The sequence below is a fragment of the Micrasema longulum genome, unplaced genomic scaffold (genome assembly GCF_059751315.1).
Source record: "Micrasema longulum isolate JH-2025_06_02 unplaced genomic scaffold, ASM5975131v1 h1tg001764l, whole genome shotgun sequence".
NCBI classification, from domain to species: domain Eukaryota; kingdom Metazoa; phylum Arthropoda; class Insecta; order Trichoptera; family Brachycentridae; genus Micrasema; species Micrasema longulum.
In genome coordinates, this window is record NW_028278939.1 from 82,290 (window position 1) to 108,578 (window position 26,289).

A 26,289-nucleotide genomic window follows, 5' to 3' on the forward strand; every position below is an offset into this window, starting at 1 on the left:
TACATAGATGACTATAGATGAATATACATATACAGAGATAATTATTGTTGTCATATAATATGTATGTTCGTTTTGAACCAACGCAAGCGTATTTTCATATCTACCTTGTTTATTGTTGACAACACATCATATGCACAGCATTTCGTGATTACCTACCGTATTATATAGAACTCATTGCAGATTATTCATTCAATATGTACGAATTAAAATGCTTTATTTTTAATAAGGTTTTAAAACTTACTTTGCTTTTAAAAAATACAATCAAAACATTATAACTTACTGAATAAAAATATTTTTAAGAAGTTTTCGAAAGTAGGTATAAATTATTTTTTATTTTATTTTCTTTATAGTCAAACCTCTTACTCCTATTCCCTTTTCAAGAAAAACACACGTTTTAAATATTATTTTTAAACTTACGCACCCACACACACGCACTCTCATACATTCACAACGTACAAATTTCGTAAACTCTTTTCTTATGTATTAGGTTTGTATTATAAGATTAACAGTGGATTCTTTTAATCGGCTTTTATATTGTTAATACATGTCTACTATTTTTTTATGTAATAACTGCGAAAATTCCGAATAAACAAAATAAATAATTAACAAAATGTGCAGACAGTTTTAAACACTACGTATGTAGTTCATTTTTCCGGCACAAGTTATTTACGACTTTTAGGAAATAGTCTGAAAATTTAAATATTTGAGTAAACATTAAGAACTCAAATATTTCTCTATCAAAAAATTTCCAGGTTTTCTTTAAAACCTGTCACATCTGAAACCACGATGATCGGTATGAGCCAGAAGACATATGGCACATTAAATTTTTTTTTTAGAACGAATAAGATTTTAAAAAATTTAAATATCAAAAAAAGCAAATAGTTGCGTACTTCTGCAGTGGTGAAACGAGAAGGGGAAAGGGGGGAGTCTGACACTGCGCCACGCTTCCCTCACTTCTCCCCTGCGGAAGTAAGCAACCATTTGTTTTGTTTAATATTTTATTTTAAATTTTTTTCTTTGTTCTAAATATTTTTTTTAATATGCTAATATATCTTCTTGCCCATACTGATCATCGTGGTTTCAGATGTGACAGAGTTTAAAAAACACCCTGTATACAAACAACAACAATAAAGAACTGAAATTAAAAAATATTTTTCAAAACACGTGGTTTTACTTACCCTCCTGCAGTAGCTGGTTAATGTTTCCCCTTGTGGTTTCCTTGACCCACTGGTTGGCATCAGCTACCGTCTCCAGCGGCCGGAGACTATCCATGGACTTGACCTGGGTGCCGAAGCTGTACTCCAGGGACGTCTTGTATTTGCCCCTCATGTTGATGATCTTATCAGCATACAATCTGCTGGCAATGTCCAGAGTGTACTCGTCCGATACCGGGCTCTAAAAATACAAAATATTTTATTTCGGTAATTCAAAATAGTTTGTTTTTGGCTATCGACGACTTCATTGTTTTAAACAATTTCTTCCAATCATCCAAAAAGAGATTTTGAATTTATTTTGAAAAGAAAACATGGCGTATTTATACTTCCCAGCAAACAAATGTGAATGCCGCATGTAACACAAATGTTTAGACCTTTTATGAGCAGATTTCTTGAGATATTTTAATTTTATATTTGGCCTACTAGAGTATTCTGATAATGTCTTACCGCGAATGCGCGTAGATATTTTTTGTGTTACATAATTAACTAACGGACCCGACAGACGTTGTCCTGCCCGAACGCTGGCAAAAGACTTTTCATTGATAAGTAGGTACCTAGGTACTTGTTTATAATTAAATTCCAAAACTAAAAATGGTTAATATTCAAATATTGAATTTAAGTGAGTACATAGGTACTTGTTTATGGTTTAATTCCAAAACATAAAATAAATATGTTTTCGAATATGGCATTATTTTTACAATCGTCAAACTTCGATCTTCTCACCAACAGAGGGGTGAACTTATGTAAGAATACGATTTAAAAAAATATATTGAATTTAATATTATTTTAGTATTACCAAAAATACAATAAAATAAAAATAAAAATGAAATTGTAAGAAATTTAAGGAAAGAATCTGATTGAGATCCACAAAAAATTAATGCTGTTTGTACACATTCAACAACAAAAAAAAATACACACTAAAAAACAGCATCCCTTCATTTTTTTGTATATATTCCCCTCAAATGCAACCCTGGTAGATCGATGAATAAAACATTTATGCTCCTTATTTCTTTTTTTACAAATTAGATTGAAGATTTTAATACCTACGAACACGCTCAGCGCAAAGATCTATATTTCTCTGAAAACCGCACGTAAATCGGTTGAGCCGTTTAGGAGAAGTTCAGTGACATCACATGTTCAGAGAATATATATATATATAAAGATAATAACATTTGCTTTGTACTTGTATTTTAGTTTTGAAGCTGTAAATATGAACTTTTGTTTAAATATTATGTTTAGACTGTTGTATAATGAATAAGAAAGCTTCTAAATGTTTATATTTATTGCGCAATAATATTTCGTATAAAGGAAATACTTATTTCATGTTTTGGAAGTATGCAGTTTGTTTAGGGGGCTTAAATTTTGCAGGCGTGTCATGGATTTGATTCATAACATACCAATTGTTCTCCTATACAGGGTGTTCTTTAAACCCTGTCACATCCGAAACCACGATGATCAGTATAAACAAGAAGACATATTGGCACATCAAAATATTTTTTTAGAACGAATAATTTTTTGAAAAATAAAGTACCAAAAAAAGCAAACGGTTGCTTATTTCCGCAGGGGTGAAACGAGGAGGGGGAAGAGGGGAGTCTGACACGGCGCCGCGCTCCCCTCACTTCTCCCCTGCAGAAGTAAGCAACCATTGGTTTTTTTTAACATTTTATTTTTAAAAATTTTCTTTGCTCTACTTAAATGTTTTTAAAAATATGCTTATATGTCTTCTTGCCCATACTGATCATCATGGTTTCGGATGTGACAGGTTTTAAAGAACACCCGTATAAATGGGGAACACATTAAAATCTCAGTCCATCAGTTAGATCTGTGGGAGTGTTAGTCACGCCGTTCCCCTGCGAAAGTGGGTGGAGAGGATAGAACGCCGTTTCACTATGTATTTGCATGCGGACCACGCTTCCTCTACTTTCAAACGTCTTATCTTTACAATTCACTTCCAGTTACATTATTCTAGACACCTGCGCCCTGTTTGTTACGCTCATCTGAAGAAATTACTACGGTACTTCTAAATCTATCAGAAAAATAATGTAAATTTTAATCGAGTGTTTTTTCTACTTTTACTACGATTGCCGTGTTCTAGAACCAAAACGACGAAACAACTATTGTAAACAAAATGCAACATAATAAAATGCTAATAATAACAATGCTAAAAATTAATTTATATTTTGATTTCCTTAAACGGTAACAATTTTTTTTCTCAACAATAAAAAAAAGAATTAGAAAAAAAGAGATACCGAAAAAAGAACAAAAACACTTCTAAAAATGCAAGACGATTTTTTTTTTAGTGTCATAGCTTTGATTTTATTTTTGTTGGTTACAATTTTTTTGTTTTTTGATAAATTTCATAATATATAGGATATGGGATCAAGTAACGAGTTTGGAAGGAGACGAGAAGAAGATGTAAGAAAAATAAGAAAACATATGATAGAAAATAATATTTTTCAGGCGTTTCTCAAAGGTAGCCAGAGAAAGCGATTTTTCATTTTTTTTATTTGAAAATTTATTTGTGAACCCTTACGGATTATTACATTCATTTTACAAAAAAATAATATAAACATTTTTCATTCATACTCTGTTGTTCAAAATAATATTCTTTACAGCTTTTGAAAAGTTTGTCTGAGTCTTTTGTTTAGTTTTGTCTGGTAGTTTATTGTATAACTTCAGTCCCTGGTTCATTATTCTTGATTATCCTTGTCTGGTTTTAGAAAGTTGTATATGGTATTTGTCTGATATTCTCGTATTATGTCCATGTTGACTACAATTTTTTACAAGTTTTAGTTCTTCGTCTACAATTACATTAGTAGCTAATTTATGGATAAGTTTTAATGATTCTAGTTGAAAGAGTTCAGTTATATTTAATTGCTTAGTTTATTTAAAAAGTTCTCTAATTGCAGTTAGATAGGGAAGGTCATATCCTAACTTTAATATTTTATTTTGTTGTCTTTGTAGTCTGTTTATGTCATTTTGATATCCTGCTCCCCATAGTAGTTGCGTATAACATATTTTAGTTTTTACATAGGCTTCATACATTTGAATTTATTACTTTTTGGAACAAAGTTTTTGATTTTTAAAAAAAATTCTAAAATCTAACACTTAATGGAAAAATAATGACTGGAAAATAATGTGTTATATCGAGGAATAAAAAGTGTGCTCTCCTGAGAAGAGCGAAGCGATAATATGATCAGAAAGGTAATACATGGAGATGCCATGAATAGTGGGCCGAATACTGAATATTCAGTCACGCTCTCGGCTGAAGCGCCAAATATTCGGCGGCCGAATGTTCGGCAAAAGACGTGCATTTCGCGCGTGACGAGTGACGACCTGTCGACGCGTCTTGTCGCCTCCACACGCACCGCAGCGAGACAGCGAGACAGCGAGACAGCGACGCGCGACGGGGGGCGGGCGGTCGAATTTGTTTCATTTGCGAGTGGATTATTTTGCGCATGTGTTTTTTGTTTATTATATCATCACATTGTTTTACTAATAATCCTCATTAGTAATTATTATTAGTAATCAGTTATTATTTGTTAATTGTACGTAAGAGCAACATTCAATAAAAAATCGCGTATTTGGGAATATTTTGAGATTTGTAGTGAAGCCGCGGCCTCGTTGTGTAATGGTCAGCCAAATAAAATATTTATTTAGAAAGGTGTTTTTACACTTGAATATTTCATTGTCCGTGGACTGGTGCCTGAAGCGTAAGACTGATCATCTTACCTTCGTGTAACTAAAATGACCAAGATTCACTGCGATTTGTGTACCAATTCAATGCCCTATGAACCTGTATGTGCAGAAAGGGAATGATGATAATGATGATGTATTATAATGAATAACCACAAAGTTAGTGCTTCAAATATTGAATTTATATTTAAATTTGATTAAGTTATTCTATTAAATGAAGAAGTGAGAGAGATTGGAGGTTGATGCGCTGGTTAAAACGAAGCCACTTGACTCAAGTGGCTTGAGCATTCAGTACAGTTTTTTTAATTAAATACGAAAAAATCACCATCCCTTTACAGAAACTTAATTTTCACTAACCTTCAAGCAATCTCTGATCGCTTTGAACTCCCTCGCCACCATTTTTTCATCAGCCTTGAATCCCATCACCTGCTGCAATTGTTCCTTGGTAGTACTGCCACTTCCTAAATAGAGGATAGCCATTGCTATCTTGACGCTGATCGGTGATACGAGAGTATTCTCTTTTTGCTGGTTAAATTTCTAAAAACAAAATGTTATAAATATTTCTATGGTTTGAACCCCGCTATACCTTAACTTGGTTCCCATTTTCTAGTAAAATTATGTGCTGGTAGTTAAAAGTTATATTTGTTCCCAAAATATCCAAAAGTTGGTAAATTGTGGGAATAATATTAATTTTTGTTATTTATTAAATAGATCTTATGGTGCGTACATCAAATCAGGTAACGTATTAAAAAATATATATATCAACAATGTTTTGAGTTTGTCCAAATTTTTGTAGACAAGGACTGGATTCAACTCCCTGGGGAGCTGTTTATATTAACATATTACAACAGAGATGAAGAACCTTTAAGAGAAGGTTATTTAGAAGTCTAGGCATCTACAGGGCTTATGACCCGTCAATGGCTGGTTTAAGTGGCCATTTTACACATTGTGTAACATTCACCATTCCGCCTATATTTGAACATCTATATTCCTTCAATTATTTCATCTATTGATGTTTGTGAAGTCAAAGAGCTGAAACCTTTATTTATGCGGGTGAGATTCAACTAATTGAATTATTTCACCTACATACATTCACCTACATACTAGGCAACGCAAACATCAACAGATGAAATAATTGAAGGAATATAGATATTCAAATATAGGCAGAATGGTGAATGTTACACAGTGTGTAAAGTGGCCACTTAAACCAGCCATTGACAGGTCATAAGCCCTGTAGATGCCTAGACTTCTAAATAACCTTCTCTTAAATGTTCTTCATCTCTGTTGTAATATATAAATATATACATATGTTAAAATCTTCTAAAACTCATGATGGTCAATTAATTAGGAATAATTGATGAAATAATTCAATTACTCTCATGTCCTGGTTGTTTCTAAGAATAACATATTTTTAATAATATTTAAGTTTATTTAAAAATATATATATTTATATATATATCTATATTTATTTAAACATACAATACGGCACTACTGCCAATTACAATGTACATAGATTATATAATTAGTTATCTACAAAAAACATGATTTACAAAAGCACAAAGTTCCATTTAAACAATAGTAAAAAAAGATGAATAAGTCACATTAGAGACTGAACCATTTTACCCACAAGGCAACGCCTGAAAACAATTTTCCAATATTCAATATTCGTATTTTACCAGTTAGTTTATTCAAGAATGTTTTGAGAATGTACAAATGCTTGAAGACTGGCTGGATTTTCTCCCTAGGGAGTCATTTTTAAATTTGTTGCAACAGAGAGGCAAAACATTTTCGAGAACGGAATATGGAAGTCTGGGCATTTACAGGGCTTATGACAGGTCATTAGCTTTGTTGGAATGGTAAATGTTTCACAGCTTGTAAAGTGGCCTGCTGTAAATGTTTAGAATTCCATATTCCCGTCTCAAAAATGTTTTCCTTCTCTGTTGCAACAAAATTCAAAGATAATGTTTTCGCTATCACACGTCTGTCCTATGCAATAACTTATTTTGAGAGCTTTGTAAAAATAATCAGCTTTGTAACCTCATTGAAAAATGCATCTAATCATTTTACGCAGAGTTAATACAAATTAAAAATACATACCCCTATTAAGTTCCAATCAAAATCATCGTGGTATTCTTTTTGTGTATCGAGATTGGCGCATTTGAAGAAATTATCTGCCTCTGTACTTTGGGTGCCATACTTCTGACACGATGCCAAATCCGCTGATAACAACAAACCTGAAACAAAAAAATCACGGATTTATAATTATTTCAAGAATTTTAACGCACTGTTTAATATTCACCATTCCGCTTTTGTTTAAACATGAATTAAAATGTTATGTTGGAATAAACGATTGAGACTTCAAAATTTAGCGGACAAAAATGATTTATTTGACTTTTTCTACAATATTTTTTGCGCATTGGCAGGCCTTAGCCCAGGAATTTTAGGTTTTAAACATCAAATGTTTCATAACCAGCTGATTTTTTGCACATGTGTTCTAGATGTGATACTTAATTAATACTCAAAACTCTCCGCCCCTCCCCCGCTTGCGTCTTGAGATATTTCATTATACAGGGTGTTCGGTGGTATATTATATACTTAAAACCGATATAACTTTTAAACGCAAGTCACTAGACAGTAGCCGGTAGTAAGTAGCAGACACCGGCTTAAGAAAGAAACGGTCAGCCATTATCGACTAACTTCCGCTTTGTAGAGCGTCGTTTTTGTCGTTCATACACTTATAACGTTTTTCAGTGTTGTCAAGCGTTCTCACGTCAAAGCTCTTAAAATACTTGGTTTGCAAAATATTACAAAATGTTTTTGAAATTCCCTTCAAATATCGGCTGCATAATTAATCCTGATAATTCCCACTTAATAGTAACTGCTTGATTAAGGTGCTGACCGAATTATTAGAAAAAGTGTATTCTTAATAAAACTTTAAACGTCCTCGAAATAAGTTGCAGACAACTATAATTAAAATTAGTATTTATTATACATTTGTAATATATTTACCACGACGCGGCACTGGAAAAAACCGCATTGCGGTCCGGGTTTTATCATGACTGACAATGCGTAAATTTTTACGGTATTAGGTACATGCGCTCATTTTTTTTTTCCTATTGAAAGTTTCTAAATAAAACAATAATAAAAAATATATATTGTGTAAGGATATAAAAAAAAAATATTACAAAAACTTTAACAGCCCAACTATGTCTAGATACCGGACTTGTACGACAGATTGTAGTCTATTTTAGCTACTTTCACACTATTATGTCTTTTGGCATTTTAGTGTGGGGTCAAACTGCCGATATTTCCGCAGTTTTTGTTTTGCAAAAGAGGGCAGTGATAGGCATTTACAACTTAAATTTTCGCGATTCTTTAAGAAGCATTTTTAAAGAAATAAACATTTCGACGGTATATAGTCAGCATATTTATGAGAATATTATGTATGTGCGTAAAAATATATCTCTCTTTCAAAAAAATAGCGACAAACATAATCACAATACTAAAAGTAAAGACAAATTGGTAATCCCGAAATTAAAGCTGAGTAAGGTAAGCACATCGTTTGTGGGGCACTGCGTACGCTTCTACAATAGAATACCCGACAATGTCCTTAATATGACGGATAATAAATTCAAAATTTTTGTAAAAAGCGTACTTCTAAAAAAGGCCTATTATGGACTAAATGAGTACATGAAACATAGCAGTATATGGAACTGACAATATTATTTTATTTGTGTTGGTTTATTTGATTATTTTTGGAATGTGTAGCTATTTATTGAAACCTGACTATCTCTTTGTGTCGTTTTGTTTATTCATTTATATATTGACTTTCAATAAGCGTGTAAATTATACCTACATTGAAATAAAAAATAAAAATAATATTTTAAAAAAGAGACGAACGACGCTCTACAAAGCCGAAGTTAGCCAATTAAGGCCGACAGTCTCTTTCATAAGCCTGATCTCTATTACTTACTGTCGGCTAGTGTAACTTTGTTAAGAGGATTTGCGGTGTCAGACAAGTTAAATGAATATGTATTGGAAAATTATTTTTCTGTCACTCTCTCGCAAATGACTCCCCGATACTATGCGAAAAAGACAATTGCACGTCGCGTCGGACTAATTATGCCTAATCGAAATCAAGGTTTAGCTATCACGTTTTGAGTTCCTTCTTATGATCATCGCCTAGAACATTTTGGTCTTGATAAGTTGCAATTTAAGAGACAGATGTATCTTTATTATATAATTAATTGAAATGTTGATTCTACATTTTGTTTCGAGAATGTGCCCCTGAATGTCCCCAGTCGGCGATTGAGAACGATCTCAATCGTAAATGTAGTGTACGAACACTACATTTTATCTTCCAACCTTCAAAATATGGCGCACTTTAATGCATTATCACGTATATTTAGATTATGTAATTATGTAGAAATTAATACTGATATTAATATATTTAACGTTACGATATTAAATAATGATATGAGAACTGTAACGCAATTTATAAAAGCATATAATCCCTCATGTTAGTTTGGTAACATAATTTGTAATAACCAGTAAGTTTAATTTTTTGTTATAACTTTCGTAATATTTATATAATTTAATCAAGCTAGAAAATGCAATTCGGAGTACCTCAGGGGTCAATATTAGGACCATTGTTTTATATAATATACATTAACGACATTATACACAGTGACATAATGGAAAAAAAAACAATCTATGCGGACGACTTAGGAATTTTATATGAAAACAAAAATGACATTGAAACGACTAAAACCATCAACAATGACGTGCAAAAACTATTAAAATGGACAAACAAAAACTTCTTAACACTAAATGCCAAGAAATGTAATATAATACATTTCGAAACACAAAAGAAGAACCATAACATGAACATAAAAATAAAGAACGAAACTCTTAAAGAACTAGAACATGCGACTTACCTAGGACTCACAATGGACCGACAATTAAAATGGACAAAACACATAGACGGACTCACTAAAGTAATGGCATCACTACATAGCCTCTCCTACAAAATTAAAGATTTTATACCAAGAAAGGAAAAAATTATGATGTACGAAGCCTATGTCAAAAGTAAATTGAGTTACATGATCCCCTTATGGGGAACTGGTAACAAGACAGACATAACAAGAATACAAAGACAATAAAATAAAATTCTTAAACTAACATACAACCTACCCTACCTGACCTCTACGACTGAACTGTACAAAAAAACACACCAGTTTTACATAAAATACTTGACTAAAATTGAGACCTTAAAAATTGTGCACAAAATAACACTGGGAAACATACAAGACGACGACATAATATTAGTAAAAAATGCTGACATACACAAATATAACACCAGACAACAACAACACTATCATATTGAAAAAGCAAAGACAAACACAGGACAGTCAAAAATACTATATAATGGGCTTAAACACTACAACGACCTTTTTTTTTTTTTTTTTAAAGGAATAACCCGCTAAGCCTCTATTTTGAGTCTTGTCAGCAGGTGGGATAGAGGGGATATGGAAGAAGGTAATGAAAAATACAGCACAACACCCAGACCAATTGAGAAAAAAATCTTTCTTGGATTTTTTTCTTGCAACTGGCGGGAATCGAACCCGCGACGCCAGTTTCACAGATAGCCGTCTAACCAACTGCGCCACGGCGCCTGTCTTACCTACCTTACTACTTGAAAACTTTTACTGGAGACAAATTTAAAATCAATCTGAAAAAGCACATGATGACTGAACTAACTAGACTAGACGAGACATAAAATGACTAGACAATATTAAATTTCTAATGTAACCCTAACGGGTTTTTTAAAATTGTAAATAAATAAAAAAAAATATATAAAAATATACTTTTTTTAATATATTTATGCATGTTGTGTTCACATATAATTGATGAACAATATCTAAACATAATAAGTTGTGAGTATTATACCAATGTCGTATGTACTGTTTATAGTTTGTGAACCATAATAAATACAAAATTTCCGCACACCAAAACTGAACCAATTTCGCCTTTTTTTAAAAAATTAATATCAAATTATCAAAATTCTGTGTCGGTACTTTTTTCGTTTTTAAAAATTATTTATCATTTTTGTAATCCATACGTCCAAAGACGCCAGATAAAACCGGGTGCTTTTATGGGTTTTTGGATAGTCCTAGCTCCCATAAGAAACAATTTATCAAACACCCAACACAATAAAGACACGCCCTATGGGTAAATCTTTGATGGGCGGACATAAGAGTATAAATGCATTTTTGTTCATTTTGTGATTTATATGCGAAAATGTTCCTTGTACATGCCTGCGTCGATGGGATTAACAGTTCACTTATATGACTACTCAAAACATAAATAAACAACTTTGTGTTCATATTTAAATTTATTTCAACAGAGAGGGAAAACATTTTTGAGAAGGGAATACGGAAGTCTAGGCATTTACAGGGCTAATGACCTGCCATTGGCTGGTTTAAGTGGCCACTTTACACACTGTGTAACATTCACCATTCACCCATGTTTGAACATCCACATTTCCTCAGCTCTTCCATCTGTTGACTTTTAATTCATTCTTTTACCAGGTAGTAATTCAACAATGTTTGAGTATGTCCAAATACTTGCAGACTTCCCTAGGGAGTTATTCATATTTAAATTTAATTCAACGGAGAGGGGGAGAATAACTCCAGAAATCCAGCCAGTCTGCAAGCATTTGGACATACTCAAACATTGTTGAACTTTGTGTTCATTAAACTTTGGTTTTAATAAAATAAGTACGGATGTTTGTGTCATATTGTCAGTGCCACAAATAGTACAAGATGGTCTCAGTAATATAAGTAGACTAATTTCCATCATTCATTGAGTAGTACAAATAGTATTAGTTAGTTCTAGAAGTATAAAAAGATTTCTGTCCCATCTTTAATGGTTCAAGTAGTATATCTGGAACATTTTTGTTATTTGTACAAATTACTTGAATGTTGTTACACAATTGAAATTATCTGAAAATAATAACCCATTTTGCAAAATATGAGTTCTGTACTTAAAAATTGGGTTCATAATAACATTTTTTTTTCTCTCCCAAAAAGTTGCACTGTTGCAGTTATACTCTTGTGTTCGTCCATCAAAGAAATATCCACAGTTTTTAAAAAAATAATTGCTCCAGTGCCATAATCCAGGAAAAAAATACGAACATACTTTTGTATAAAGAAAAGTCAGGCGGCGTTTCTTCCTAACCTCCTGTTGTAATCGCCCCCCAGGGCTTGAAAGCAGAAGATACTCGTTGACCGTTCGTTTGGTGACTGTTTAGTAAATAACAGCATTTATCGATATTATTCCTGGCCGATTACCTTTCTTTCCCATCCTTTCCTTGATCCATCCTTATGGTTCATACCTTACACCAAGATAGAAGAAACACATAATTAGAAGATTTGAATTTGGAACAAAACAAACAACATTTTTGACATTACCAAACATTGCATAGAATTCCTGGATTCGTCGCGACTCGTTGTAAAAATCGTTACATAATTCATAGTGAATTTCATCATCCAGTGCCCAAAATCGAAAAACATCCTCATCGTATCAAAGGTAGGTCCATTTCCATGTTCCTTTCCTTTCTTCATATTTTTAAACCTTTTGCAAAACTGAATGAAATTCGTTTTATGATACAGTCCGTTTTTCGTTTACAGTGACACCAAGCGCGGCTACATAATGTTTGTAATTTTCGTGATACAACGTGGACGGCGAATCGTCATCGGCGAATAGTCATCTTTGTTCTTGACCGCAGTGACTGCTCGTGGACATTACCAGTACCTAACTCAGAACCGGTTGCTAGTTACCTCTTGCCTCCGCCTGCGAACTGGCCGCGACAACTTACCGCAAGATTACAAACGATCGCAAATATTGCAAAACAACACTCAAAACAACAAACACGTTTCTCACCAACGAGCATTAGTATTCAAGATCGTGATCCGAATTGTTAGATGCTTTAGCTTGTGCTGACTTTAAAACTCTAAAAAATAGGCGACTAATTTTAAGGACATTCATAATGTGAATGCTTGACAACAACAGTAATATGGAGAAAAGAAGTAAAAAAAAATCTGCTTGATACGTGGTATAGCGGTTGACTTGGGCGTATTTGAAAATATTTTTCCATGGGTTCCTAATTAAATGACTACCCTAACTCTTAAAAGGTTGTGCTAAAGAATCCCTCTGCAAACATTTTTTCTTACCAAAATAATAAATCGTTTTTTTCTAATATAATAATTTTCAACGCATTGCGATTTAAATCTACATGAAATTATTTATTTGTTATATTTAATTCAATACACAATTTTACTATGGAACCATTATATTTTTTTAGTCCTGACTTGTTGGAAAACTCCGTGTTAAGTCGGGACTCTTCTATACCAAAAGCAACACAATTATAAATATAATGACACAATACATAGTAAAAATTTATACATGTCAAAAAATACAATACAGATAAGTTGATACATGGTGTAGCAAAGTTAAGATCGTGTATCTCAAATTTCAATTTATTTCTTTAATAACTTTATAATTTAATTTAGTGATTCATTTTGAAAGTAAAAATAAAAGTAAAATAATTTAGTCAAATAATAATAGCAATATGGTACAATATATAATTTAATAAACAGATTAATAAATAATTGTATGTTTCGATTAGCAATAGTTAAAATACATATTTACAAATTATTAAGGATCACTATTAAATATATTCAAAAATTAAATACATCCATATCAGAGGTTCCCAAACTTTTTTGTGTCGTAGATCCCTTGCCATGTTTTTCGGTTTTTGGTAGACCTACTTACCTGATATTGATTTTTCATAAATTTCTAACTATGGTAAAATTTAGTGTTAAAAACTTAAAGTTAAAACAATTGTTAAGTTTTATACCCCTTAATTTTATTAATTGAATTTAAATTAAAACTACTCAAAATAAAATTTTGTATCTGTTATATAAAATAAACGTATCATAAAATAAACATAAAATAAACTAAGCAATAAGTCAATGTCTTAAGTGGGAAGGATGAACCTCATGCTTTAATAATAAATTATCAACATTTGGCGTCAATTTTGTCAGGTTTAATCTTAAATCTCCTCGACCAATGATGTGCAGTCAGTTTCTATTTTTCGTTACGAGATTGGTAACAGCGCTGAACCCCCTTTCCACTAAGTATGACGATGGAAAGGAAATTTAAAATTTGCTCGCTATATTCCATAATACAGGATAAGTAACGGGTATGTTTTTTGCAGCCAGAAGTACAGAAGTACTATCAGTGTATGTTGAGATCCACTATCGTGGACCCCCACTTTCATTTCATGGACCCCTAATTTATTTTTCGTTGACGTAGACCCCCTGCAGGTTGTCATAGACCCCTGGGGGTCGATATAGACCACTTTGGGAATCACTGATCTATACTAAAGGAAAATAATGAAGACAGCATTGCCACTATACATTAATTCCCGGAGCAATCTTATAGTCTCTTCCCCTCGACAAAATCCAGTTATGAATATTTATCTTAAATATCGACATTGTTTTGGAGAACTTCATGTGTTCATCCAAGCGTTGAACACTTTTAAGGGCTATATACGAAAAGTGTATCCGAGCAAACATCGTACGTGTTCTCAGTATTAACTAACTTAGGTTTCGCGAAAACCTCGGAGGGGCATTCTGTTGGGATTAATTTAATCGCGTATACCAGCCCATACTCATTTTTCAATAATAGGCCCCTTTATAGTGAATTTGGAAGCCCCTTGTAAACAAATGAGTTCTTTGCGGATAATCAAAGATACTAATTTAATAGAATGAGTTTTATTACTGACATTTCTTAATGAATTAAAGAATTTTTTGTTTTGACGAAATACGGTTACTGCTGAAAAATTTTAAATAACGTGAAATATAAGAAGACCCTAAAAAAGAAGTAGGGGTTCGAACTGTCAGTAAGGTCGCTGTGAGTCACATCTTGCTGGAGGGTGTGATTCTATAAAATGCTGCAAACGCCCAGTTGCATTCCACCGGCTACACTACTGACCAGCCTCCACGTCGCGAAGCCTGGAAAAAGGACCACACTCGTGACGATGTGATCACAGCAGATAACGAGGGCACGAAAGGCGAGTTTCTGGCGCCTGAAAACTAAAACCAACCAGCTAAGGAAAGGTAACCCCGACTGAAAAATCCACCAAGAAGACAACGGGAAACCACTCTGGTCATCTTTTCCTAGGAATCACTATGGCGAGTACATTCAATAAGCAGTTGTCCTGGCTGCGGAATATTATAGAAGCGCATGACCGAGATGCTTTCGCTGATGTGATCGCCACTTTCGGGGGGCCTGACTAGGCATTGCAAGAAGAAGAAAACCAGTGTAACTAAAAAAAACAAAATGTACACATACGATACTTTTTAGTGGATGCTAGGCTATCCAGTCATTATGGAGGAGGAGGGACGTTCATTTGGGTACTTTTTCCAGGAGATTGGTGGTCGCATACATAACTCAGAAATTCTGATAGATGTAGATCTGTTCGTACCTGATAACTATCTTCGACAAAGACAGCATCGATTGTTCTACATACCACGATGCAGAACCAACCTGCCAATGGTTATGCCGGTTGGTAGAGTAGAGCAATCTTGCTACTTCATCGCATCGCCTCGGATGTCGACATATTTCACGACAATGGGCCTTCCCTTAGGAAAGCACTTTCTAACTTTTAATTTTTCCTTTTACATTTTGTTATATTATTTTATAACATAACTATCGACTATAATTTGTAATTTATTATTGTATTTAGAATGAATTAAGTTTTCTTTCTGTAATGTTCTAAATATCTGAATAAATAAATGAAATAAAAAAATTTAAAAAGTATATAGAGGATTACGTTCACCAATGAAAAGTGTAAATCGTAATATAAAAATATATAGTATTCGAATATTTTTTTATGAATGCAAACAATTGTACAGACCTTTTGATATCTTATAGTGTATCTTTGTGATTTGCTAATAGATAATCAATTAAGTTGATCAAACCTACTACCAGAAATTGTTTAGGAATGGAAAATGAAATTAATATTATGTTTTTTAATATATATATGCCCGACAAGTAAATACATTAATCATAAATTTCTTAAAATAGGGCATCTGACAACAGTCAGTGAAGGATTTTACATCACCTTTTATATATTTATTAATATATTTAATATGCAAATTAAATATAATATTATTAGTATACATGTACTTATACATTGTTTTTAAAATAGAACTTTAATTAGACACGGATATCTTTTGACTAATCATTCCCGTATAAATATGACTTAACAATAATAATATTATATAATCAGACTGGAGGTTAAAGTATTTTATTTTAATCTTGAAATAGGGCACACATAAACATATTATTATGTTTGCTCTATTTATTGTAGATATATTTCATTTATAAATTATTTAAAACATATTTATTAACCTCCTGTTTGAATTTGAGACAGGCACCGCGCCGTGGCGCAGTTGGTTAGACGGCCAACTGTGGAACTGGCGTCGCGGATTCGATTCCCGCCAGTTGTATGAAGAAAATTCAAGAATGATTTTTTCTCAATGAGGGAAATATCACTTGTTTAAACATCTTTAAAGTAATGAAGGTCTATTTATAAAAAACTTTTTTTTTCCAAAAAATTTATCTATTCAAATTAAAACTATGTAAATCTTAATACATTTACTAGAAGTTATGTAAATAATATACTATAAGTGTAAATATAGTAATAATAAATTTGTTTAATATATTTGGATAAGTGTAGGTGTACAGAAAATTATTGAAATAATGGAAAAAATATTTAATATGTTACAATAGACATGAAGAACATTTTACAGAAGGAATATAAAAGTCTAGGTATTCACAGGGCTCATGACCTGTCATTGGCTGGTTTAAGTGGCCACTTTACACACTGTGTAACATTCACCATTCTGCCTATATTTGAACATCTACATTCCTTCGGTTCCTCTATCTGTTGACGTTTGTAGAGCTGAAACCTTTATTGTTGCGGGCGAGATTAATTTGATTGAATTATTTCGCCTGCATACTAGGTAACGCCTGAAAATGTTTTCATAAGCCCTGTGGATGCCTAGAACTCTATATTCCCTTCTGTAAACTGTTCTTCGTGTCTGTTGTAATATGTTAAAATTAACAGCTCCCTAGGGGGTTGAATCCAGTCTTTGTCAACGATTAGTTTAATGGGATGGATAACATTTTAGAGAAGGAAATACGGAAGTCTAGGCATTTACGAGGTTTGTGACCTGTAATTGCCTGGTTTAAGTGGCCACTTTACCGTTAATGACCCTTCCAAACTTGTTGTAATTTGATAATCTTAATGACTTTCTGGGGTTGAAAGCTAGTCTTTTGTATGCAAACATTTGGACAAACTAAAAATATTGTAATTTGTAAATGTATTAGATACTAGCAGACCCGACAAACGTTGTCCTGCCCGAACATTGGCTACTATTACCTTGGAAAAATACTTTTATTTTATTTTTATTTTTTGCACAACAACAGGCCAGGAGGCCCAATTACAGATGTGATTTACATCACAGAACACCCAGGCTTGAGGAAAATCACTTATTTTTTGTGTTCTCACCGGGAATCGAACCCGGAACCTTCCGTGTGTGAAGCAAGCGTCTTGACCACTACACCACGGAGGCCGCCAATTGATAAACAGGTACATAGGTACTTGTTTATGGTTGCATTCCAAAACATAAAATAATTCCTTTTTTAAATATAGAATTTCTTTTGCAAACGTCAAACTCGGCTTTTCTCACCAACAGAAGTGCACTTTATTCATGAATGTAATTTTCAAAAATGCATTGAATTTAATATTATTTTAGTATTACCAAAAATCCAGTAAAAATAAATAAATATGAAAAAATCATAAGGAATGTAAGGAAAGAATCTGATTGAGATCCATAAAAACCGAATGTTATTTGTAAAAATTCAAAACAATATTTTTTTAAACGCAAAAAACAACATCCTTTTATTTGTTTTGTATATGCATTCTCGTAGAATGCGACCCTGGTAGGTCGATGAAAAAAAGATTTATGCTTCTAACCTTTTTTGAAGATTCGATTGAAATTTTTAATATCACGCGCAGCGCAAATATCTACATTTCACTGAAAACCGCACGTAAATCGGTTAAGCCGTATAGTTCAGTGACATCACACGTACAAAAGAATTATATACCCATACAAAGATTAGAATACCTTTCTTATTGAAATCTTGTTACCAACCGAGACAAGATTTTCAGCCGATACCGAAACCAAATTTCGGCTTTTGTTCTAGTTTCGGCCGAAACCGAAACATATTTAAATAAGTAAAAAGTCACTTTGCAACGCCCAAAATCAGGCGATTTTTATTGTTAAAGCTTACGAGTTCATTAAAATAATTGTTATGTAAAATTCAAAATAAAATAAAAGGCATATATTTGACATTTTATCTATAAAGGAATTACAAAAATAAAATTACGAAAGATCTAAGATCTACGAAAACTTGGAGGCACGACCCACCCGATGCACCCGAGTACAGCCGAACGTAATTTGACACATCCCGACCGCAGGTTTCGGCTAAGCCGAAGTGTCAGCCGATTTTAGGCCGAAACCGAAACCGAAGCCTCGGTTAGTCACTATTGAAATTTCATACTCGTATTGAGTATCTCCCATTCAATGCAAATCGTTCCGTAATCACGACAAGTCAATCAAAATACCATAGAAACCAAAGCATAGCAAGGCCGAAGGATTGATAGTATATACGCAGTTTTTTTATTAATTAATAAATGCAATTATTATCCATGTGATGTTCTGATTGATAACGTTTCCCTTTCCACACCCTGAAACAATAAATATAACAAAGCTGATAACGAGATAAAGTCTAGAACTGCATACGCAAAATTATGTTAAATTTGTACTAAAAAACTGCGTTTATTTCAGTCACGATTTGAATTTTATTCTAATACTAGTGGACCCGACAGACGTTATCCTGCCCTAACGTTGGCTTACCTGCTATTAGCTTGGAAAAATACTTTTCATTGAAAAGTAGGTACCTAGGTACTTGTTTGTGATTAAATTCCAAAACTAAAAATTGTTAACATTCAAATATTGCATTTAAGTAGGTACTTGCTTATGGTTGAATTCTAAAACATTTTTTTTTTTTCAAATATGGCATTCTTTTTGCAAACTTCAAACTCCGGTCTTCTCACCAACACAGGGGTGTATTTATGTAGGAAAACGATTTATAAAAATGTGTTGAATTTAATATTATTTTGGTATTACCAAAAATCCAGTAAAAATAAATAAATTGGTAGAAATTATAAGGAATTTAGGGGAATGATCTGATTAAGATCTACAAAAAACAAATGCTGTTTGTAAACATTCAAAAACAAACTTTTAATTCACAAAAAAACAACATTTATTGCACAAAAAACTTTTCTTTTTTTAAAGTACTAATGTTGTATTAATTATTTTATTATAATTATCTAGTTATTCTCAACTTTACTGTGTTATATTTATATTTAGTACATAAAATTTTCTCATGGTTATTTCGTTAAATTATTATTTTTTTGTAAAAGGTTCTTTGAACCGCTGATGTATAAATAAATAAATAAACATCTTTCCATTTTTTTGTAAATGCATTCTCCTCGAATGTAACCCTGGTAGATCGATGAATAAAACATTTATGCTCCTTACTTATTTTTTACATATTAGATTGAAGATTTTAATATGTGCGAACACGCACAGCGCAAAGATCTTTATTTCTCTGAAAACCACACGTAAATCGGTTAAGCCGTTTAGGAGGAGTTCAGTGACATCACACGTTCAGTGGAATTACATATATATATATATATATATATAAAGATTGTACTGACTTGTTTCAGATCATCACATACCTTTTTAATGATAATAATACCGATTATGCATGACAATACATGACATATCAAATGCAGCGTATCTCAATAATTTATTACATGAAAATTATCAGTCCTGCGTTTCAGCTGTCAGTCCAAGGACTATTTATTTCACTGTTTTATAATGCACACAGGTTATTTATTTCAGGTCCCGACTAGAACCTTCTTTGTAACATGTGTTTTTCATTAAATGACGCACGAGTTCAGGGTTTTTTTTATTTGTTAATCGTCATCATCATCATTCCCCTTTCAGCACCTAATGGTGCATAGGGCACTGCATTTGGGCACCATTGTGCACGTGTAAACGGCAATGTGTAGGACAAAACGCTGTCCCGAGACATCGCCACCGAGATTCCGCGGAGGCAATCTCCACAGAGCAATTATCAACCGCAAGCGGCCGCCAGCGACACAATGCCAATGTCGCGAAAATTCGTATTGTCCCAGCGTCCTGTTCTGCGCGATAGAGGCTGTTTAGGAAGCTGGGACAAGACAATACTGTCATATCTATTGTATTGTCCACATATAAACGGCACTTCAGTGTTAAAGGTGGATCGTTAGCGACAGATCCTCAGAGTAATAATACGCCACCTGCTTATAGAGTCGTCTATATTCTATATGGACTCAAACCATAGTATGAATATCAATCATGAAGTTAGCTACAGTTTACAGCAACACATCGGGCCGAAGGTACTCAGGTCGAGAATTGCAAACGCAAACCGAAACCATCCATTAAACGTTTTTATTAAACTAACAACCAAACTAAAAATTAGGAACGCTTTTATTCTATGCCATAGAATCTAGGCAACGCAACAGTGCGAAAGGCGCATCTTTAAGCGGGTAGCGTTACTTTGAGGTTACTTAGGTAAAGGTTACTCAGAGGACAGATTCCTGTGTTTTTATGATCACTCATCAGGATGTAGTGAGTATTGTTCTATGTATTAGTTTGAAATAATTTTACGAACCACAATATCAGTTATTATTCGGTTTTAACCTCAAATAAATAAAAAAATTTAATCACACCTACCTAAAATTTTGAGAAAAGTTTCTGGAAAACGCGAAATTACTCACATTAATAAATTATAGTTCACACATTTACCATTTAACCTAATTATAAAAATATTAGTAATTTCTTCTTTTTTAAAGAGAGATGCCTACTTTCTTTTAAATTTTTTATTATTTATATATTTCCATTCTCAGACCGTCTTATAAAAATCGTAAATAATTTGTGTTAGAAAAATTGGTAACGTTTATGTATTTCGTTTTATTTTATTAACAATATATTGATCTTACATTTAATTGAGACACAAATCCTAACTCCATGAAACCGAAGTCCTGTGTTGAGTTGGGACAAATTAACAATAAATTGACAAGTTATTTTTTCCAGCATCAAAGGTGTTAAAGGAGTCAGTTTTCACAGGTAATTGATTTAGAATATTTTCCCAAGATTTACATTGATTTTTGGCATTTATTGTCCCGACACGTGTATTATGTTGCTCAAAACTTTCCTTATATCAACATATTTACTTCAAATACTATTTTTTCTCAATTTGGGAGATAAATTTGTGAATTTAAGTACGTTTACTGATGATAATGACAGTTGATTACGGGCAATATGTCGGGGCCGCACTAGGCATCCATATAAAGTTTGAGTTTTAATCGAGTAGAGGCCGATTCAAATTTTACTCGAAAATAGCAATGTTTAACTTGAAATCGCATCTAAAATGACGTGTCCAAATTTTAGGCCGCTACGACTCGCCATTTCGGAGATGTGACGGATAAACAAACAAATTCAAGACAGGACTTTGGTTCGATGGAGTTGGGATTTATGTCTCAATAAATGTAACATAAGTAAATTGGGAATAAAATGAATAAATAAATAAAAAAATAAACACATACATGTATTTTCAGTTTTATAAAATAAATATAGGCGAATTACAGAAAAATAAAATGGAATAACCCTGCACTAAAAAATACACAGGTACATATTAAAAAATATTTACAATGCAAATTAATATCCATTTGGCTATTCTCGACCTGAGTACGGCCCATTGTTTTGCTGCGAACTGTAGCTAACTTAATACTCAATAGTCGTAGAATGGTTTTCCTACGTTTGGGCTCCTCTATAGCTTGGCGCATTATTACTCTAAGGTTAAAAGACTAATTAAGTACGCCAATTAAAAAAAAAAATCTAATTTAAGTATCGTATTATCAGCGCTATAATTTTTTTTGTTTTGTATTTCTGAAATTACTCCGCGTGTGACGTCTCAAGTTCTCTTCCGCTTTTTCTCGGTCAGTTCTGCCAATCAGTAAGTAAACCAGAAATCTTAACACAAATCTCTTATCATTCGTTGATTTATATGAACTAGTGACGTCGTTCAAAGTAATTCGATTTTATTAAAATATTTTTTATTATTCTTTTCATACATTTTCAAGAAACTTTGCCGCACAATTCAATGCTCTAACTTTTACGGCGAATAAGGATTTTTTTTTATCCAATTTCCCGTAGGGCTGAAGTTTCTTATTACAACACTGTCTTCTTTATAACATAGTAAACATATAATAGGAATCTAGGCATTTAATCTAGGGATTAGACCTGTGGGTCTCATTGAGGCGATCACTTTACACACTGTATAACATTCACCATTCTGCTTATGTTTGAACATCCATATTTTTCCAATTGTTGATTTCGACTGTGAAGAAAATGGCAACTTATGGGACTTCTCTATAACAAATTCAGTCGGACTCTAGTTCATATTATGGTTGCAGAATGCCAACAAAATCTCAAATTTGCAACCGGAATATCCAGTTTACAAATAAACTTAGGGATTTTCGTTCAAATACAGGCTTAAGGCAAGTCATTAAATATATCGATTGGAACTGGACTTTTTCTTGAGCAATAAAACTCGGTTCACGATGTGTCGATGATCCAAGCTTTGGATGCCAACTTTTCTCTCAAAATCGTATAACAGAGATGAATGCAGTTATTTATTTATTTATTTAACAATTCGTACCCCCTGGGCCCCGATTACAATAAAAAGTTAACATTTATCTTCAATTTTATCTACAAAGTAAAATCAAGTTTTCTGTGTGAAAATCAGAATATGCATACATTTTTTCTTTTAAACATGTTCAATTACAGGTTACCGGTGAAGTTATTTTAAATGTTTATGCAAATATACTAATTTTCGTACACAAATATCGATTTTTCTTTATAGAAAGTCGAAGATAACTCTGTTAACTTCATATTGTAATCTAGGCCCTGGGTAAGTATTCGGATGGGAAGTTGAAATTTATCTTAAATTTTATCTACAAAGCAAAATTAAGTTATCCGTATGAAAAATAGAATATGTTTACAATTTTTTTTTCTAAACATGTTCAATTACCTGTTACCGACGAAGATACTTTGAATTTTCATACAAATATTCACACTTTCATATATACCGGTATCAGTATATACCGATGAAGATACCCGTTCATAATCGCGACCCAGGTCCCCGATTACGATGGAAAGTTAACGTTTATCTTCAATTTTATTAATTTTATCTACAAAGTAAAATTAAGTTTTCTGTCTGATAAGCAGAATATACATACAAATTTTTCTTCAAAACATGTTTATTTATAGTTTACCAACGAAGATACTTTAAATGTTCGTGCAAGTATACTCATTTTCTTACACAAATATCGGTTTTTCTTTATAGACAGTCGAAGATAACTCTGTTAACTTCCCATTGTAGCCGCCCATACGCACAAAAATAATTCTAGGATTATCAATCACGAAGCTAGCTATAGTTTACAACTAAATAATGGGCCGTAAGTACTCAGGTCGAGAATCGCAAGCCCAGCGATGAAACCGTCCGTTATACGTTTGCTGTTAAACGCAAAATGTGCAACGCTTTTGTTCTATGCAAAAAAGCGACATGGCATCTCTACAGCAGTAGCGCATTATTATTCTGAGGTAGTGACCGACCGAAGTTTGGTTCCCGTTTCGGCTAGTTTCGACCAATAAAACGAGTTTCGGCCACGGTTTCGCGGAGGTTTCCGAAACCTGCAATCGGGATGTGTCGGATTACATTCGGCCGTACTCAAGTGCATATTATGACTCGCAACTAAGTTCTCGCGAGTTCTAAGATCTTTCATATATTTTTTTATTTATTTGAAATTTTTTTTATAAACCCTTACGGATTATTACATTCATTTTACAAAAATAATATAAACATTTTTTATTCATACTCTGTTGTTTAAAATAATATTTTTTACATCTTTTGAAAGGTTTGTCTGAGTCTTTTGTTTAGTTTTGTCTGGTAGTTTATTGTATAATTTCAGTCCCTGGTTTATTAGTCTTGATTGTCCTTGTCTTGTTTTAAAAAGTTGTATATGATATTTTTCTGATAATCTCGTATTATGTCCATGTTGACTACAATATTTTACAAATTTTAGTTCTTCATCTACAATTACATTAGTGGCTAATTTATGGATAAATTTTAATGATTCTAGTTGAAAGAGTTCAGTTTTATTTAATTGCTTAGTTTGTTTAAAAAGTTCACTAGTTGCAGTTAGATAGGGAAGGTCATATACTAACTTTAATATTTTATTTTGTTGTCTTTGTAGTCTGTTTATGTCTAGAATTTGGTATATCCAAACATCACCTACTGCCTCTGCAAAAACGTCGTGAAATAGCGGATATAATTTATTTACTTAAAATTGCCTCTGGTTCAATTGACTGTCCTGAACTACTTTGCAAACTTTCTATCAATGTTCCTTCCAAAGTTTTAAGAAATAACCCTCTTCTTCACATACCTCTTGTTTCATCTAATTATAGGCAAAATTCATATTTATGGCGAACTTTTAATAATTTTAATGTAATAAATAAATCATTTAACATAGATTTATTTGAAAATAATCTTAATAACGTGCGGCGTTTGCTTTCGAAATAACTCGTAGTATTTTTTTCTTTTCTTTTAAATTTACATTTAATTACTATTCATTTTATGTTCGAGAATCTTTTTTAACTTACTGTGATGCTACTTGTGAAAACCTGTAATTGGCTTATTTGTTATTTGTTTTGTTATATAAATATGATATAATTATAGCTGTTGGTTATCCAAATAAATAAAAATAAATAAATAACGTTTTGAAGACTAAGAGAGAGTATGGCCACGGCCCTAGCAGTAAGGAGAAAGACACAGATGATTTTTAATAACTTATACTACTTAAACGTTGAAAAACAGATTAAGAATACACTAATGCGTATAAAATATATAATTAGAATCCAAAAATAATATTTTTGACTCGGTGGCTCCTGCAAAAAAACCTGCAAAGGAAATTAAGAGGAGAAAGGTCTACCTTTTAAAGTAGTGGTTTGCGCATTCTCTTAATATGCTAGTGGTCCCGGATTCGAGTCCTGGCAAATGGCTGGCTGGCTGGCTAGATAACGATTGGAGTACCGTGCAGTGTTTTATGCACCATTGGGAGCGGATACGGAAATGATGCGTTCTTATAATTTATCCGAACGAACTTTATGAGCAATATAACTCGAGTGGTTTTTTATTTTTTTTTATATTTATTACGTTACGTTGGAATCGAATCGCTGACTTAGAATACGGAGCCCCCAACAGTACCACGAGACCACAACCTGTCATTGTTTTTATATGTTATTTGATAAGTAAAATAATTTTACGAATTATGCCAATTAAATAATACGCACGAAAAATCTTGAACCCGTGAACTTATATTTGTATTTTATATACTTACTGGTAAATAAAGATTATAATGCAAAACCGGTAATAATGTATTAAATATTTTATTTTTAATTAACACAATAATTATATTTTTAGCCACCAAGGACAAAATTCATCCAAATGAAACATGAACATTAATAGACTAATTATTACAAGTATTTCGCTATATATTGAAAAAATATATTGCACTAAGTAAAAAAGATGAGAGATCAAATATTATCACACTTACCAACAAAACACAAGAAAAACGAATTCATTTCGAAGCACTACTGACCCTAAAAATAGGTAGCAGAATATTATTCGGAAAACTGTTTGCGAGAACTATTTTTTAAAAGTATTATGTATTAAAACACAACGCGCCAATCCACTACAATCCGCAACAAGATTGTCATTTGTTCTGCTCTTTTTGATAATCAGTATTTTTGTAGTGTATTATCAAGCCCACACAAATAATGAACTTGAGCATCCACCGGTACGGATGCGATCAGACTGTTTCAATGTTCAATGATACTGTATCATATTGGCGTCAGAGAATTTACTAAAAGAACTCGTTTTGTCAACATGACTTTGAATTGGCTGGAAGCGAACGACTCATGTACCTACGTAAGTACACTTCTGGACGTTATGTATTTCCCAAACTTCTTTTTAAATCGAGATAGTAACTGAAAATGGAAAAACTCTC

General features: G+C 32.6%; 1 protein-coding gene across 1 annotated transcript in view; it reads right to left on the minus strand.

The window, feature by feature from the left end:
* The window catches only part of LOC148274066 (serine protease inhibitor 27A-like), a 107,249-nt gene extending 81,152 nt beyond the window's left edge, over window positions 1-26,097 (minus strand). The window contains exons 1-4 of the mRNA XM_088237672.1: window positions 25,837-26,097; window positions 7,008-7,144; window positions 5,268-5,447; window positions 1,179-1,395 (exon numbers count right to left, since the gene is read on the minus strand). Of these exons, the coding sequence (XP_088093798.1) occupies window positions 1,179-1,395; window positions 5,268-5,447; window positions 7,008-7,144; window positions 25,837-25,864 (562 nt within the window). The 5' untranslated portion in view covers window positions 25,865-26,097. The remainder of the gene's footprint in view (window positions 1-1,178; window positions 1,396-5,267; window positions 5,448-7,007; window positions 7,145-25,836) is intronic.
* Window positions 26,098-26,289: the final 192 nt, after the last annotated feature.